The sequence below is a fragment of the Zootermopsis nevadensis genome, unplaced genomic scaffold (assembly GCF_977971745.1).
Source record: "Zootermopsis nevadensis isolate Lab colony 2312 unplaced genomic scaffold, Znev_1.0 Znev_ptg000022l, whole genome shotgun sequence".
In the NCBI taxonomy this organism is placed as follows: domain Eukaryota; kingdom Metazoa; phylum Arthropoda; class Insecta; order Blattodea; family Termopsidae; genus Zootermopsis; species Zootermopsis nevadensis.
In genome coordinates this window covers 4,629,757-4,649,373 of record NW_028259154.1, presented here as the reverse complement: position 1 = coordinate 4,649,373, position 19,617 = coordinate 4,629,757, and the positions used below count along the sequence as shown (strand labels likewise).

Genomic DNA, 19,617 nt, shown 5'->3' with positions numbered 1-19,617 from the left:
GCATTAATTGCAATTCAAGACAGGGTGGGTGCAGAAGGGGGGGGGGGGGGGGTTTGCAACTGTAATTTATTCTATCGTAAAGAGACTAAGCAGTTCCCAAAGCAAGCGATTATTACAAACCATTTTTCAAATTATTGTCAGATGTGTGTGTGTGTGGGGGGGGGGGGGGGGAAGAACATAAAACCCAACAAAAAAAATTTGTGAAGTTCTGTGAACGCGCCAAACAAAATATTATGGAACAACTGTGCCTTTTTTACCACTTGCACACCATATCCTCTTCATTAGCGCACTGCATTGTGAAACAATCCTCATTATATTATTTAAATGTTACTCACTTTCCCCAGCTGAAACACATAATGAAATGTACGAAGTTCAGACACAAAATAAAAGCCATAATCCAGGTTTAAAAATGAGTGTGTTCATGCGTCTGTAATAAATTACAAAGGTACAAAAGTTGACTGAAGAAATGAGACCAGCAAATTTACGAATCAGGTACAATGAAACTTCAACAAGATGTGACCTAGGAAAACACTTTCTGTTTAATTACAAAAGACAATTAAGATACACGATGAATTATATTAAGTGATGTGAACAAACTGAAAGAAAACAAAACAATTTTTACATGAATTAAAAACTTACAAACAGCTTAATTATAGTCTAATACTTAGAAGTATGGAGTATGTAAACATTGTGAGCAGCGTTGTAAAGACGAGAGACGTTACTTAAGGTTCAGTTCAATCGACTGCTTCATGACTAGCATATTAGTAGAAAAAGTGGTCATGCTGCAGAATGGAGCAGAAAAATATTTTACAAACACGTGGATTGAAAAAGTCATGGTTGGAATACGCTACTACAGTTTTAAGGCCCCTTAAATATCAATGAAATCTAGTCAGGTGTTTCAGAACCTCTCTATCCAAAGCCAAAAACATATTAAGCATACCCCAAAAATTCCCCGAGGAGAGTTTGAAAAGATTATTATTACGTTTTGTAGTTTTCTATTTGGCTTTATCATTTTTGTAAAGGAACCAAGCACGTAAATAGCTAGTGTGATAAATAACAAAGCGCCAAGAATCAACAGGCCTGTTTAGAATCCATTCAGTTACCCTCATCTGAACCAAGTTACACGAAGTAACGTGCGCCCGACACGACTATAAACATCTGAGGGCAATACTTCATTTGCGTCTCACAAACAATCCCACAAAACAATTACATATGGAATATGAGCGTAACATAATCTAGAAGGAGCAGAGTACACAGGCCTGCAAGACGATGAGGAAAACTGGTGGAAAGTAATTTTCCAATCACAGTCTAAACAACGAATCTTACCAAACTATATACACTTCCCTTTTTTTTTTTTAATAATATTGAGCCTGCCATCTTGAAAGCTGCTTCAGTGTTCAAACTTAAACGTTGTCACAACTCTCACTGCTTTAGAAACGTAAACGGCATCTTAAATAAACATCAGTTTAATTTCTTATGCATGACTAAATACAATTAATAAATTACGATATTTTTTTCAAGTGGTTGCAATAATACTTTCTGAGACTTTTCAGCATTTTTAAAACCATTTTGACAATTCTGTCCCCAGATTTATTCACAATGTAAACGCAGTCTCCTATTTATACAAAAACTAAAATAGAGTGTAGGAGATCTGGCCAACTTCGTTTAGCTGCTGGATCTGGGGACGAATCCACTTATACTAAATACTGAAAATATGGATGTAATACCAGTTTCTACGTTCAGATAGTAATACTTGGCAAGTCACAGCGAACACTGATATTGGCAAGCCTGAAGTTTCGAAGTCGACCATCTTGTCACGTTTAACGAGCCAAGACCATCAGAACTCCCAACACTGAATTCAGTTCAACACATGCAGCAGTATTTTACATGGCAAGATATGACAAAAGTTGGCAAGCCATGGTGTGGTTGCTGCAGCTTCCTAGTGTGGCGACGATGTTCTCGGCCAGGCAATTTTTGCATCTATCCTCTTGTACGCAAACATACAATGTTTACCAGCCTGAGCCACATTTCCCTTGATGTCCTGGGGACATTCACCATCAGCCAACAGTGTCTCTGTGAACATACACAAAACACGAAAGTAAGACCAGAGGTACAGAGGTCATATGTCATCCAGTGAATGTCCCATACACATCTTGCAGTTAATACAGAATCATCCAATAAACTACAAACCAATACACAAATGTAACAGAGGCTGGAAGGATCAAAAGAAAGACAGAGTTGTAATGATGGTCCTTTCACAAGCTAGAGGGCAATGATACGATGAAATACGACTGAACAAATTCAACACACCTTTACCTGCTGTGGACAGAGAATTAAGAAAACTATTCATCTTTTACGAAATTTAATTCTGATAATTCAATGAATTTGAACTCAATAGCATCTAAATTATTTTTTAATTTGGTTAAAACGATCAGGTACGCGTCTTTAACTCTCTCCTGGTATTCCCCATTACTGGCCTCAGGAATTTCATCTCAACATCAACTAGTTTACATTCCCTTTACTGCATACCCATATCTTTGCTCCATAACAGCATCTTTTTAAAATTCATACTGTGTATCACAATTTTACATTCTTTATCTTTATTCTATAATAAACTTTCAGCTAAATGATAACACTTGGAAGATTTTCTAATTCTTTCATTTATCTTACTTTGGATCTTGCCATTTTACTCCACATGCTTCCCAAGTACACATATTTATCAACCTAATTTATCTCCCCTCCCCCCGCTATACCTTCTTCCCCCCATTTCTTGATAATTTTAAAACAAATGTCTCCTCAAATCTTTCCCAACGGCTTAGTCTTGTCTCAATTTCCTTCGCACCTTCACCGTCTTCGCTGGAGGCTCATTAAGCAGGACACCTTTTGAATTTCTGTGCCCTCAAAACAGAACACCTTCCAACTTCGTGCAGTATTACAGTAGTCCAATTACCAAAGCATTATGCATTTTTATGTAAATTACTGTTTCTGGAGGCCGAGCTCCAATGTTTTTTGTGTGCTAGAGGGGTAGCTGTCAACATGTCAATATTTTCCAGTCTCTCTCCAAGTCATTAATCTGCCTTACACTGATTTACATTCTAGGTAAATAATTCTTGCTCTCTGTAATGAAACTGGAGTAGTTCAAGAACAACCATTTGAAAGATGGCTTCCTCTAACATACAATATGAAACTGCTAAGGATCCAGTTACATGCTTAATCCCACTAACAAATTTACGGTACAATTAATTCTTACTGGTACGAGAACACCGAATCCAAAAAGTAAGTTTCAGCAGGACTGTCTCAGAAAGTGAAACCCACCTTCCAAAACATTTACCAAAATCTGTAATTAAAAAGAATTCATACCAACCTTCCCCATCAACTAGCTTGAAGAGACCATAGTCTTGAGGGTTAGTAATGCGGACCTTATGAGCAATGATCTTGCACACATCACGCGTTGTCATATTTGGTCGTACCGGAAGAGTCTTCGTGATGATAGAGCCATGCATCTCATCGGGCACAACGATCTTCAGAACCGACCGGAATTCTGTTAGTGACGCCACTCTCCACTGCACAATTAAAAGTTACAAGCACACATTAGCTGCTACTGACACAAAGATTCAAACACAAAACACAAAATTAATTCTCTTAACCGAAACAATACTTCCTTACTGCCAAGAGCCCGGAAACAGGTCACGACAGAGGATCAACTCATGTGCTGGCCAATTGTGCCTACTGCACATGGAGACTAATGAATGCAAGGTATCAGTGGCACGATCAATTGAGGTGGAAATGAACTTTCAGGAACATGTGCCGAAATATAAATTTATACATGTTTCTTAATATATGAATATTATTTTAGCTACAAGGCTGAACACCCACTTCAAAAGTTACAAATGTGGAAGAATACAGCAGCACACTGCACACTGGAAACGCAAGGCTGACGACTCACTTCCCGCTGCCACCCAGCTCTTCCCAGTCGTTCATGCACTTTGTCTGCGTCCATGTCATCCTAAGTGTGCATGATATTAATCTTCAAATATCTTTGTTATATGTGATCATCATGGGTTCTAAACATGACAAAGGTTCTTCAGGAGGTGTTACCAAGGACAGAACTGACAAATACAAAACACTAATGCAACGTGCAATCCTTACTCAGATGCGTATTACTTAATTTACTAATCCTGGATTGAACAAACTTGTGAGATGGGTGTGACGCTATGCTACAATTTATCTTTGAAAAGTATGACAGTTTTGTTAACTTTTTCTTCCATACAATTTAATAAAGCAAACAACATGGTGGTGATGCAAAAATCTTCATTTGGCTTTCAGTTAGACAGTGATAACTAATTTACTGTTAAACCTAAGAATATGATTTCATTAAAATACTGTTTGTTAGTCAACAATTATAGTCCCTACATATAAATGCTGGGATAGTATCTTAAATCATAGCACGACGCCTCTGTCAATGTCCTTTCCAATTCATTAATCATCCGATCATCTGATACCACACAGTCAGAGTTACTGACAGCATCATTAACCTTTTAAGTACCGTGCATTCAAATCCCCATACCCTCTCTTGGCCCAATTTAAATCCCACAAATATGCAATGAGTGCACGTGTTCCAATAAAACAATGGAACTTCCTTAAAAACCCACTAAATAAAATACACATTATTCAGAAGAGCTTACTTTGCCACTACAAACTGTTCCTCAAGTTTAAAGGAACATTACAAATACCTAAATTTTCTGTGATAAAAAGATTCATACTTTTAAAATATTGTGATATTATCAATGTTTTTGTTGGGAAATGTGAATGCATCGAGTAAACTTATCTTGTCCCTCTGACAAAGGACTGTATGTTCTGGCTATACATACGCAAATACAGGCTCATCGACTTTTTCTCCTCTATAATACATTCTACCAATTTTTGTGGTACAGTTTCCAACACACACAAATGCACAGTCAAACACCACAGACCTCAAAACAGTATACACTCATTGCGTAGTGCTTTATCCCCAGATATGATGACTGGAAATATATTGGCCTTGGTCTTCCTCGCTGTTATCCCGTTCCATTTACAGCCGTCTTCCACTACACGGACAAGATCGTAAACAAGTTGTTCCCTGAATTGCAAGTGGGCCATTTTACTTCATACAGCTTCTGTATATTATAAAACAGTTGATGAAAACTAAATAAAAGTTTTGTTTGTTCACTTGAAGTCCTACAATTTGTATCGGAGCTTACACGTTTCACCCATCCTGTCAACTGTTCAACATCGCTTGCGAGTGTCACAGTTTTTACTCAATTACTTCAAGCTCCAGTGAATTTCACAATTCATGCCAAAAAACTCCCTACAGCTGCAGATGAATGTGATGTACCGCCCTCTGTCATCTTTCCAGCACGTTGTTCTGATCTCTACTCGCAATATCTTATTTATTCCTTTTCAGTGCCCAGGACCAAAAATTTTGGGGTATTCCTTCTGTTCTAGGTAATTGATTAGGTCACAAGATGTGAAGTGTCCGAATTATCCGTGCACAGCTTACGACCAACACCCTTCTTCCAAGCTGTATCCTGGTAAAATATGTAGATATCAGATCAGCAGTGGCACCTATATTCTGCTTTGCTACGTAAGCCCTATTAGCAAAGAGCGTAATTTTTATGTCAAATATCTTGTGTTTCTTCAGGATACACTTCCTAAGAACAGCTTGAAAAGTACAATAACCTCACCGACAGCTACGAGCTCCATGGGATAGTACACCTCGACATATTGAGATTTAGGCACAGACAGTTCCCAGCTTCCACGGACAATCCTACTTTCACTTTTCTCTGCGTTTATGTGGGGGTGGGGGTTGCATTATCAGAATTACGTGAAAATATGAAAAAGTTCGATCTGAGTAATTCTTTTAGTCAAGAACGCTGTCTTGTACCATTTGTCAGATACCACTAGCTCTTATGTTCCCGGTTCTCAATAGAGATTTAGTGCATTGAAAGTTTTTGTCTCTTCACCAGTGGTGAGAGGCTGCTAGTCGCTTGTACGATGTAAGACTGATGGCAATACATACTTAATTCCTCCACTAACAATGTGACCACAAACTCTGTGAAGATCGCTTTGGAGTATTCAGTGGGAAAAGAATCATCCTTAGTATCAGGTGCTGCGTTACGATCCAACACAACACTGGGTCCTGTACATCCCTGTACCTGCCTAATCCTACCTCTACATTCCGTTAACCATCATCTGTACGCTTTTATGATTCGCTCCCTTTAAACAGTAAAAAACACACGTTCTAATCCGTCATCTTTCTAGAGTTCAATGGCAATTTTCTTTTCATTGCTGTTGTGGATTAGAACCCAGTACCATAATCACAAAGCCATGTTACATGATGCGATGCACACCGTGTTTTAAAGCCCATAGTGGGCCACGTACGGACACCACTGTCAGCTCTTAAAAGATGTGGCAGGCCTTTAATAGTTAAATAAATCATAATTAGAGACTCAGCAATGGTTTAAGTCTTGAAGGTTTCATGAATAAATGTAATATCAACAAAATCTTTATGTAAATGTTCTTCCAAAGAAGAAATTCATATCAACAGCCACAATATTTGAGATATTTACAACTCCAATGAAGAAAACTCAGACTCAAGTATGATTCAGTCCTAAGACCATCTACACACGAGTGTGGAATATTAACTCGTGAATTAAACTGCACTTACATCACTTAAAAATACAATCAACACAAACACAGAACAGGAAATCCATGCAAAATGAAAGTAAGCTTTGAGAGTTCCATCTGGAACTCAATGTTTATCTTCATTTTATTTCTCAACGCAAAAGAGTCATTACAGCATTCTGCACATTTGATAGACGGTAATAAACAGTGAAGGACTGTGATGACAGGATCACTTAGAAAATGAACAAGTCAATCATCCAGAATAGTGGAGGATACAAGTCACAAGCCTAGGCAAGCGAAACACATGGTTGCCAATACACGACAGGCGGTAACCACATGTATGACAGCATTATAACAACAACCACTCCTCAGTTGCCAGAATGATCTGGTGGTAAGCGTATGGCACATGGTTTGATCCCAACTGCCATCTCTCACACTCAGCGACTTTCAGACTCCGAATCACATTCTTCACAGGCAGTAAACATGAACGTCGCTTTTGTCTTAGCAGAAAGTTAGATCAGTTTTGTCAATGACTTTGACTATCAGAATGAAATGACGTCATATACAGTCTCCTAAGAGGAGAAATTCAAATGTTTCTTGCATGGCAGCACCGATGTGTAAGACTCACATGTGCTCACACACTCAAAGTTCCAAGCACACAGATCAAAGGCCAGAGATGGTACGTCACATGTTGCTGGTAGTAGAATAACTTGTCAACGGAAGGTCCAGTCACATAAATCTGACTGTGGGCGAATGCCATCAGTACCTGGTACGAAGGTACAGTGGATGTTACCTCCAACTGTTACAAGAGATCCAAATGGACGTATTCATACTGACCCAGAATTAAATCAGACTATTCCCGAGAGCTATGCCGGCGGTAGCTTTGCTACCGGTAGGGCCTCCAAACCGGACAGGTCAAGGGTAGGGACCAGACTAAGAGAAATACCCTGGTCCTCCAGGTTGGGGGGTTGGATCGTAGGGCCAACACCCCTACATATGTAAAAAATTATATATGTTGAGAAGCCTCTAGAGGAGGCTAGGGTTTGATTTTGGGCTGTTACGCCATAGTAGTAGTATTCAGTGGAAGCCTTCCATCTCACTCTGGAAGAGAATTACATAACACAGCCACGGAGCTTTGACAGTGCTGCACGCCAGGCTACTTACCTGTCAGAGACGTAAGCTGCTGTCAAATCGCACGTTATTACACAGTACTGTTATGTGAAAAGCTGGAACCTACATGACATCATTTTCATCTAGGACATCATCATCACTACGACGTGCACAGCATCTTACTGCTAGCACAGATTAAACACAACCTGGACCCATTCCCATGCGATTGCAAAGAAACCGCTTCAGAGACAATTTCTGAATCTGTAGGCGTCACCACAAACACAGTTATCGCAGCATCCGTCCTCACGCTGTCCGAGCAGACAATCGCGGTTCTGGAGCTGACTGCTGCCTCAAAGACGAAGGAAACGTGCTGACCTCGGTTATAACTACGCTGACTAGCAAAGAGGTTTGACCACGTCTGTTGCGACACGTTGCGTACTGATCACATACCTCTGAAACGACCATCGTACAGACATTTTCTCGTTACAACTCAACAAGTGCCTGTCATCTGATATCACTCCGTAAGTTTAAATAAAAGTAATGTAGCTCAATGCATGCCAGCAGAATATTCCAGAAATAACATGAAAAGATTTAACATCGCTAAATGAATAAATCATCAATTTAAATGAGTGGAAAACTCACTTATGTCATATTCAATAAAAGATAGGAAAGGGTTAAGCAAACTACTATTTCTAAAAGTGGAAAAAATGCTGTCTCAGATATCTGTTGAGATGATGATGATGATGATGCAGGAATTAACAGAAAGGGGAAAACATCAATTAAAAATCATCTGCATTCTACATGTTCATCCCCAACGATAAAATATTAGAAAATAGTTGGCAAGTTGCTCAATGTGGTTACGACATTCTTTAAATTTCCTTCGAAATGAATGCAAGGGAATCTGGAAATTCACAAATTTAGACTTTTTCTATCAACTGCTGTAAAAATAATCTAGAAGTACTATTTTAAAACACTTGAATAATCATTCTGAATTTTGATGTAGGAAGATCTTAACACAGGTATAATTTATTTTCTAACCTGAACGCCCTTAATAGCGACAGGTGTAATGTAATGTAGGGACATCACCTGAAATTTATAGAACTTCCTAAATAAAGGCAAAAAGCCACAGGCAATTATAGGTTGAAAAATGTGGACTTCTATGGGTTAGCTAGTTGGTTCATAACTTATTTACGACAAGAAACTTTTCTAGTGTCAGATGGGGTGGGGGGTTGAAAAACAAATGTGAACTGGGAAGAATGGAAAAGAAATAATTCACCTTCAGGGATAGCAAGAATCCTGGTTCAGACTCAAAACAGATGCCTCTTGAAGATAAGTCAGAAGACTCACTAACTGGGTTAGTGACTAAGTTTCTTGGGACAGACCAGCAGTCAATGAGTGTCCATTTATAAATAATAACTTAAAAGTAGTTTTTATTTACAAATCTTAAAACCAAAGACATAATTCGGCTAAAAACCTAACAAACTTCACTGCACTTTACGCACTTCAATTCTGAAATCACTGGTCCAACCAGCCCCTTTGTGCCGGTCGTTTAGTTCGGACAACCGCTTAAGACCCAACACACAAAAATTAATGAACAGCTGTTCTCCGTCAGAAGGTACGATCACCAAACTCTACAGAATCTCACGGCATTGGTAATGTCTTAAGTTACGATTTCAAGCACAAGACAGAAATTTAATTACTCACTTCAAGACTTTCTCCTGGACCCAGCATCTTGCTCTGTTCTTCAGAACACGATCTGAAGTTCTTTAGAACATGAACTGCGCTGGACAGCGTAGTAAGGTAATATCCTCCCTCACCAGAGAGAAGGGACGGGTGCAGAAGTCCCCACATGTAGTCGGCCTCTATTTCCGCGGCCAACATCCCACTCTGCACCAGCACCCACACAAAAAGGGGCAGAAAGTCATCCGCCCCCAGGGCCACACACCTTTGGTTCGAAGCTTTCACCTGTTCAAAGAATTCAATAAACAGGTGTCACCGTCGACACAAAGAGACGGAAAGAAGAGGCACAGACTTAGCCAGGTTCAGAGACGTAAAGATGCTGTGTGATACAACAAATTAGAAGGCTGCGGCCTGTCAAAGGAAAATATTCCTTTTAATTGCAATGCGCAGTGACAGAGGCTGCGACCAAGCCTTTCCTTTGATGGCGACGTTTCAAAGATCACCATGGGAAGATGATAATGAATTGTGAGACGGTAAGGATACGGAAGAAGGAATGTATTATCGTAGCATTCGATGTTTTAAATATCACCACGTCATTAAAGTAAATGTAAAATTTTAAATATCGCCATGCCGTTATGTTAAATGCAAAAACAAAATATGCTTATAAACGTATTAAATTTAGAGAGTTTTTTTTTGATGAGATTGGCATCACTGAAAGTGGCTCATAAGCAGCAGTTCCCTATAGACTCTCTTAAATCAGATTCTGGGCTCCAGTCAGTCTCCTCTCAGGTACATCTTGGAATACAATCTTAACACATAGATCTCATGGACCACGTTACAGTACTAGCTATTCCGATGAAGCATCCATACCGAGTTGAAAATTGTTCCAATGCACGCAAGTAGATTCTCCAGCTTGTCAAGTGGGGAGTCGACCTCCTGGAGTGTCGTAAGAAGATGGCAGATGGTCTCGAGAGCCTCCTCCGAAGGGGGCACGATCCTGGCACGGACGCCCAGCTCGTGCATCGGTTTGGTGCGTGCGTACTGAATGTTGTCTGCCAGCAACTGGATCGCACCAGTACGCGTGTACTCCTCCACAAACAGTTGGTACAAGTGCTCCTTCAGCGGCCGCACAACTAGCTTGTGCATCACGCTTTCTAGGATCGCATCCAGATTCAGGAATTCTGTGGACTTCAGCTGTTCGGAAACAGTAAATTGCATCATCAGTTCAAGTTAATAAAGTGATAAAATGCACAACAGGGCCAAGTTCCGCCATGGGCCTGAGTACTAAAAAAAAAAAATTCAGTTTTAAGTGTGACAGCTTTACAAACAATACAAACACTAATATGACAAAAACACGTTCTCAGCTGAATTATATTATTTCCGCCAGCTTGTACAGCATTGTAAGATTTGAGGTTTTCACAGCGGTGAGTACGAAGATTTCCGTCTTCTGGGTTGTTGCGCTGTGTAGTCTGGTCGATGTTAACCAACGTTTCAGAGGTCATACTGCCTCCGTCATCAGGGCGATGAGTATGAAGATTTCTGTCTTCTGGGTTGTTGCGCTGTGTAGTCTGGTCGATGTTAACCAACGTTTCAGAGGTCATACTGCCTCCGTCATCAGAGTATGAAGATTCCTGTCTTCTGGGTTGTTGCGCTGTGTAGTCTGGTCGATGTTAACCAACGTTTCGGAGGTCATACTGCCTCCGTCATCAGGGAGATGAGTCTGAAGATTTCTGTCTTCTGGGTTGTTGCGCTGAGTAGTCTGGTCGATGAATATCGCCCTGATGACGGAGGCAGTATGACCTCTGAAACGTTGGTTAACATCGACCAGACTACACAGCGCAACAACCCAGAAGACAGAAATCTTCATACTCATCGCCCTGATGACGGAGGCAGTATGACCTCTGAAACGTTGTTTAACATCGACCAGACTACACAGCGCAACAACCCAGAAGACAGAAATCTTCATCGCCCTGATGACGGAGGCAGCATGACCTCTGAAACGTTGTTTAACATCGACCAGTCTACACAGCGCAACAACCCAGAAGACGGAAATCTTTGTACAGCATTCCTTTTATGGGACTGGAAGTACCTGTCTGTCTCTCTCGTAGAAGAACCTTAAAATTATACATCGCTAATATGAAAGCCTGTGACTGAATATAATCATGAGTCATTTCCTTCAACCTGGCATCCAAATAACCTATTTCCCTCTGATCCAGATTAGCGTCTCACTATGTATGACCTTTCACCCCTTTCTCCATAAACCAAAGTACATGTATTGAATGACATCCACTTTTACTACAACGCTAGTATTACATAGACTTGTTACGATGAGGAACCTATCTTTCGCTCAATCAACCACGGTAAACAAAAGAAAATTAATAAACAAGCAATTCTTTAGACCATACCAATGAATGTGTTGTTCACATACTGACGCACCGCGACCCTGACACCGTGTCGTGACAGCGCAGAACGTAAGCACCAGCAAGGTTATTAAAAGCGGAACGCAATCCTTTCTAGACCATCAAAATCTCCAGACAGTTCTGTATCTGAAGATACACCGACCTTTATCCTCTCCTTTTCGACTTCTTTCTCGAACTCCCTCTCGCCGTGTTTCACGAGGTAGTTCTTCATACCAGACATAAACTGCCTCATGTTACGCATCACCACTTGGGGGTTGGTCTCGCGCGAGTCCCGCGTACATGCGATGAAGTTATCGATATTCTGCGCGAATGTAGTGCTCTTGTCTGCGGCAAGGTGCAAGGCATAAGCCCTGATGGATGCTCCTGTGCCTCCCAGGTCACGGTTCCTCAGCGCCTGAAGTCTGGGAGGAGCTGCAAGCGAAAACACAATGCACTTGTTATTAGTGTGGCACATTTTAGGGCTCTAAAGGATTAAGCATCTCGGTTTCAACACCACCGAGTCACAAGTAGAGCGTTTATACCTTCAAAGAACAAATTTCAAAGATCAGGTTATAATTCACGGTCCTCATATGGTAAAAAAAAATTCACGCATTCGCTATAAGTCATTTTCCATTTTTCTAGGAAAAAGTTACACACTTTTCAAAGTTCTAGCAGTATATAAAACTACAGCACGGCTCACGCGGAAAGTCGACGGTCACATTTTTGCAACTTTAATTGCAAAATGAGTACGAAACGCAGATTGCGATATTTATTTCATGCCTGAGACGGAAATATGGTACACAGATATACTAAAAGTGAGTATGTCGCATAATTACGATCGCTGCTGGCTACACGAGGAGAGAAGGATGGAAATATACATTTGGTCATGGATAATTTTGGCATTAAACATTTCATGCATCTAATTATTATAAAATAATATAAATATTTTCTTCAAATGGAAACAGAACAAAAATCAGTTTCCTTCCCTGGGCTGGGAATATGACCATAAACTGACCATCCCGTTAGATCAATTAACTAGACCACAAGATCGTAAGGATTTTTGCACAGTTTAAAATGGGGGAAAATATTACGGGTACTTTCGAGAAGGTACCAAAATAATGGAATATTTAAAATCAGTAAACGGCAGGTACAAATCATTGGCCCAGCATGAAAATTTGTATCAGAGTACGTGCACTTACGAAGATCTCGTGTCTTTCATGCTGTGCCGAAATCACATTAAACATGACCTTGGTTAAAATCAGAATATAACAGTGCAAAGAGAAGATTTAAATATAGTTATGTAAGGTTTTGATGATTTATTATACCTTCATGTAACATGATACTAGGTAATTAAATAAATAGCTGAACACACAGATTTGCAATGCATAAATTTACAAAACCATGTCTAAGGGAATTCTGTTTAAAATTAATATAAAATATGTTCTTGGGTACACAGAGGAGACAGCGACCAACAAAAACAGCGCTGTTCAGGTCCAACAGGCTTACTTGATGCACGTGCCACGGCCTGACTCATCGGTTTAAGTAAACGCTCGATATGAATAAAGCCCACTATAAATTCAAAGGGCTTATGGTGTTACTTAACGTGACACACGCAATAAATTAAAGAACACAATGAACAGAAAAGAAACGGCTATAATCCATTTGAGACAGATTTTATTCAAACATTTACAAACAATTTATGGTACCGGCATTATAAAAGCACCACAGTTCGTTGCGAAAAATGGCAAATGAAACCCATGACCTGATACTTGGGCAACACTACGAACTCTTAACAGCAGATGTGTCAAGAGATGCTCTAGGACTTCACGGTTTTCTGCATGTCTCGTTAAAGGTCCATCAAACTGGAAGCTAAAGAATTTAAACATAAATATTTTGAGCGATGGTAGGACATGAAAACAAGAGTACGGAACAAAACATACAAGATGCTACATCCAAATTTCTTTTACTAATGGACTCTCTAGATAGCAGTATTCCGGAACCTACTTTTGTTAAAAAAAAAAAAAAATCCCTCAAAGCAAAGTTCCTAAGACGAGCTAATTTATTGTCCATCTTCAAAACTAGCTTCCTTCAAACCCACAGCAAAATGTAACAAAACATCGACTGGTATCGATCAAGATAGCGATATTTATTCAACATAAGGAGACTCATTTAATTGAAGTCGGTAAACAGAAAGTAAGTAATCAATTCAGTACGTGACTCACTTCACTTCAAAGTAGGAAACTCGCCATTCAGTACGCACAATCTCAGCAGTAGTAAGTGGTCACTAGGGATGGTGAATGAATGAATTATTTGAGCGAAGAGATGATAATGAACTGAACGCGTGACAGACCAACACCAAGTGAGCTGACGAGTGACGTTTCGTAACAGAATCGAAAATCTAATGTCTGCAGTAAAGCACAGCATTCAGCATTATCGTGCCATGAAGTCTCCTACCTGTATACCAATGTTTGGGTGGGTCATGCCACCTCCACCTTGAGGGTTAAATATGGTATACAACCAGAATACGACACCACACAAAACCCCAGAAAACTATCATCTAAACAACATGGCGACGCGCACAATAAACAGTAGCATTCCAGGGCCACTTAAACCACTTTCCACGGCAGAAAGACACCAGCGCACTAATCAGTAGTGCCAACGCCTGAGTCAGCGGCAGGTCAGGAATAGAAATGGCTTGTCAGAACCACGTAGACGTTCCATACCAATAGAAAATCGCTGGGAATGACCAACATGAACCATGAAGGGAATTTTTACATTGCTGGTTCGGGAATTGGTTCTTACGCGTATCGTGGAATGGGAATTATGGTTACAACGTGGGAATGGGAATGCTCTGAGACCACGAACACAGCGTCTACCCGTGTTCACGGGCATCTCGATCACTTGACGGAAATTCATGGGCAGGTTTGGCGTAGAACTGAATCGGTCGTTCAATCACCCATAAACTTTCACTTTGTCTAGATATTTTTGCCGAATTTAATCGAAATCCATTACATGGTTTGGGAATAACGCTAAAAAATAAGCATATACTGCACCTGTATCACAATTTGCACAAAGAACATACTTTACGTTCTTTGTGCAAAGAATTCACACTAGATGTCACTCAGACAATGAACAAAGCACACTCACTGGAAAAGCAGCGAAGCACGAACTTGGCCAACTTCTTCACACTATCACGTACGTATCTAAAAATGCAACGCAAAATCTTACCAGCTGAACGTACCATTTTGTACGACACAAATATAAAAACGAATCTTTATCAAAGAATAACCTCGATACTGACTACAAACCAATTCCAAGAATGCAGAAGTACTGAATGGATGCGGTCACGGCACAAGGACCAGAAAACCGAACAGCAGCTGCTTTGTTGGCTGAAGAACAACAGACAACCGGTCGGAGTTCAACGGTAGCAAAACAAATTTAAATAGCTAGATAACGTCGCACGAACCAGGAGGGCGAAGTCTTCAACCATTCAAGAAAACTATCTCCATTATAAGAATTAGCTTTGCAGATTGTAAAATCTACCACTGCCCGTCCAACTTATCATCTCCTGCAATTTCGCGTCGTCACAGTTCATAACCTCAACTCACGCTGTGTCCTAACCCTACTTGTAGTAACATAGGCTCGCAACAACGGCTGTTCTTAAACAGAAGACACGCGACGGGAGCCATTTCCAACAAACATAAAAGAAATACACAAACAATTAGTCCATTATTCTGAAGTCCTTTCCGTAACCACGCCCATCAATCTCGATACGGAGTTCAAAATCTAGGATTGTTTCATTTAAAAAAAAACACTTTGCACCTCAAAACACTGACGTTTTTGTCAGTTTTATGGGAGAAAACAAGCAAAGTATTGGATATAATTTCGGTTTTAAAGCCAGCAGGAGCTTTCACCGGTGTTAATACTTCCAAGCTGGCCAAAGCACACGCTAAAATAAGTATACGTCTGATAGAGGGGGGGGGGGGGGGGGAAGGGGTCCAAAGTTCAATGCCAGTATACCAGTGACTTTGGCAAACATTACACCGCGGACGGGGAGGTTAGAATCAGCTGATAAAAATGATATTCAGTTACCGTTAGTCAGTAAACTATGAAAGAGCTGGGAAAATTTAGCCTCACGGCCCCTTCAACTCAGTCCGGTCAGTACAGAGAAGTAAATATATTAATGACTCCACCTATTTAACCCCAATCAACCAAACGACGCGGTCGAGTGGTTAACACTCGGGAGGTCCCGGGTCCGGAGACCGGCTATCATGACTGGGAGTTTTCCAGGCAAATGCCGGTATAGTACCTTAAATCTGGCCTCGACCGCTTCCTTCCACATCCTTTCCAATTCACTATCAGCCTCTCATACTAAATTTTCTCCCAATCGCGAAGTTATCGATTGTACAATCGAAATGAAAGCTATTGAATAAACAGGCTGTTTCAAAATATAAAACAATTAGAATGTTTACAACGAATCAAGGCAATTTATTCGGTTTAGAAAAGACCTCCCTCAATGGCATGTCGCCCGTCCACGCCACACAGATTCGCTCCCTGATTCAGAGTGCGAGTCCGAACTACGAGATCCATGAAACAGGGGCTTATGAGATATTCTTCAAAACAAGACAAAAGCGTGATCTTATTACAAACTGAAGCCAGGCCTGTACCCAGTCATCCACACTTTGATGTGGAGTTCAACGCATTCTGAAAAAGCGAGGAATATTTTATGAGGCGAATTATCTTTGAAACGTTCTTTTCCTCAGAGCATGACACTAATCAAGGCTGCTGGTTAGGTTACAACGTCGTACACGACTCCAAAATCTTATGCCCATTTTCAAATAATTTCAACTTCTCAACTACTCGTAACTGGGGATGACAAATTGAGAAACGTATGAAACGAAACTGCCTATGAACTAACCAAACACAGACAGGATTCAGAGTGGAGTTCTTTCTTTATCGTTAAGAACGAGATAACACGTGACAGCACGAGATACCAGTCAGAATAACTCGCCATGGGTGTGAGGTGCCAACGTAATAAAGTGGAAATGTGCAAGAGGTCTGCCACGTCTTACCATTGGGACAAAGAGGACCAGAGAACTTATAATGTGGCGACAATGGTCGCGTACGTGCGGGGGCTGTAATTCAACTGTCGACGGTACCACACGCAATCTACAATCTACTGCTACAGCAAAATATGCGACCACGAAGAAATTCCGGTTTTAAGTTTTGAGGCACTCTTCTCGGCTCAGCATGGCGATGAGGTCAGTGAGGGCACAAAGCCCAAGGGTCATTTTAACTGTCGCGGTAAAGTAAAGAAGGAAGCTGTGGACTTGGATCACTGCTCTTGAGATTACTGGCGTCCCAGGATTCGATGCTACTCAAACAAGGCACCAGTTCGACAAGACATGCAATGTTTGCGCTTTTAATATTCTACAGGCATCCGAAACCGAGAGCAATTTCATCTTTTCTTATTCTTTTATGAATATTTTTTTAAAGTTTCGCATATGGCGGTATCTACATCAGCATAAATTAACTGAAAGAACACACAAATGCACAGATAAAATTCAAATGAGCATCATTTTCAGCGAACATAACATTTACTGACGAATTGGAACAAACATTGAGGAAAAAAAAAATTGACTCAACGATATCACTGCATTTTTATGGGAGTAATAGCCTCCATTTTGTTATGCTGATGTTCGCTGGCCCCCACACAAGCACATACTTTGGGGTGGTACTGCACCGTCCTCCGAAGTCACCACGCACGTGGCTTTATCGGCCTAAGAAGGGCTTGCTGCATGGAAACAGCTTTACTTCTTCTAAAATTATCCTTACGCTGACGATGCCCCAAAGTTGAGGTGTGAAAGACCATAAAACCTGAAAAGGGGCAAGATGGACCAGACTGACTATTTTCTCGGCCCAGTTCGCTTTGAGAACGTACGTTATCAGACCTCGGTTCCTTCGATGGCCTCGACTGACCCAGGATGACTTCGGAGGACACGGATTCATATTCGAAAGTCGTTCTCTCCGAGTCCCTCTATACGCTCCTTCAGTTTGGTCCTAACCTTTTGAACCATGTTCGCTGAATAACGGCTGGCATGTAAAAACCAATAAGCACGGAGAAGCCTTCCCAGGGCCACGTTTACTACGGAAAATCTCACAGCGACAATCGAGCGACTGAACGCAGGCCTTCGTGGCGAGACGCTGCTGTCTAACTGCTATAATCACTGAACAAATAAGATTGACGCCACAGACTGTCCGGAGCACGCTGAAATTCCGAAGGTCTTCTCCAAGCCAGAACAAAGACGTCGCTTTGTTCATAACCACTACTCAAAAGAACTTCGGACTTAGATTACTCTCTGAAAACATTTGGATAAATGGATGATTTTACGTCGTTAATTACTGAAACGCGGGTCTGGCAACTTTACACATTAAACCTGTAAGAAATATAATCACAAGGAAATCCGTAATCAAACTTGCACCGATTCAGATGACCAAGGCCGCAGAACAAACAGCACGTCACGTCCGCTAAAATCAGGTCACTCTTTACTGAGATACGACATTTGATACTCACACAGCAGAGGATCCAGCCTCTCCTTGAAGCTCTTGCTCCTCCTCATGTGTCCATTACTAATGGTACATCCGTTTGCCGCATGGTTCAAATGACTGCGGTCCGCGTTGGCGCCGCACATCGTGTCGTCTTCCTCGGGTTCAAGAAGCGGTGTCGCTCCCACAACTTCCACAAGAGAACTGGATCCCGGGCTCAAACAAGTCTCCGCGTGGCCCGGATGCAAGAGATTCTCCCACCGAGAACTATCCCACGGTTCCGAGAAGACGGTCTGCGCGTCGTCGTTGTCACTAATTTGCGAGGCGCAGTGATTGTTACCGCCGGCGTGATTCGGATGCGACGCGGAATTATTATGATTGTGATTAGAAGGACAGAGCGCGTCGTGGCTGCTGCCGTGACGGCCCTCGACGTTGTCGTACGACGACATACGGGAATCGAGGGGTGACGAGACACCGGGAAGAACGTTCGGCGACACAATTTCAGGCGAGAGCTGAAGGGCTGGAAATCTGAAAACATAGAATTCCTTTTATTAAAGTTATTGTCCATGCAAACAACAATTTCAAATATTTACGCTAAAAAAAAAAAGATTATACTCAAACTGTCTGTAGGCAGTTCATAAAAATTCCAGTGATTTGTGGTTAAAACAAGAGAAAATTTAGATGTTGAAAGATACTCTGACGCAAAAATTATTCTTATTTGAGTTAGGTGTCATGCCACATTATAACCCTACGACGAGCATGATTACGTTTCAAAATATTTAGCAAACCATCAATAAATCACAATTTAGGGACTCGGTTCCGCAGAAATTAAACCCGACATAAATATGAAGCTTAAATGCCAGTGGAACTAAAGGAATTCCTCAGGCAGATGAAAACAAACAAACAAACAAACAAACTATTTAACACTACAAAAAATAAAATCATTTGGTGAAAGAACGATTTGCGACGTCACATGCCACTTGCAGAACGCGACTTCCTTCATTCAAGGACTGCGTACCTTTGAGTTATTAGCTCCTGTGCCGTTATCTTCCTGCCCCCTGGAGACGTGCCATCTCCGTCACCGAGCGAGTTCTCTTGCTGCTCCAATGTGGGAAACCTCCGCTCACGCTCTTCTGTCCCCCCTTCGCCTAGTTCACTGTCCTCACCATCCTCTTCGTTGCCTGCCAACGACATTCGCTTTGAGATGACTAGTCAGTGG

The 19,617-nt window shown here is 41.1% G+C and overlaps 1 protein-coding gene across 9 annotated transcripts in view; it reads right to left on the bottom strand.

Annotated features, from left to right (window-relative positions):
• Window positions 1-516: 516 nt before the first annotated feature.
• Window positions 517-19,617, bottom strand: part of LOC110835215 (Src homology 2 domain-containing protein sprint) — a 335,746-nt gene continuing 316,645 nt past the window's right edge. For 8 of the 9 annotated variants that reach the window (XM_087353531.1, XM_087353534.1, XM_087353533.1 and 5 more), the window contains 7 exons: window positions 19,417-19,579; window positions 18,427-18,926; window positions 12,016-12,284; window positions 10,324-10,647; window positions 9,478-9,738; window positions 3,365-3,563; window positions 517-2,073 (listed from right to left, as the gene is read on the bottom strand). In XM_087353531.1, the coding sequence (XP_087209657.1) occupies window positions 1,940-2,073; window positions 3,365-3,563; window positions 9,478-9,738; window positions 10,324-10,647; window positions 12,016-12,284; window positions 18,427-18,926; window positions 19,417-19,579 (1,850 nt within the window). In that variant the 3' untranslated portion in view covers window positions 517-1,939. Of the gene's footprint in view, window positions 2,074-3,364; window positions 3,564-6,769; window positions 8,226-9,477; window positions 9,739-10,323; window positions 10,648-12,015; window positions 12,285-18,426; window positions 18,927-19,416; window positions 19,580-19,617 lie in introns of those variants that run through there. The other variant, XM_087353538.1, reaches the window with a different exon arrangement.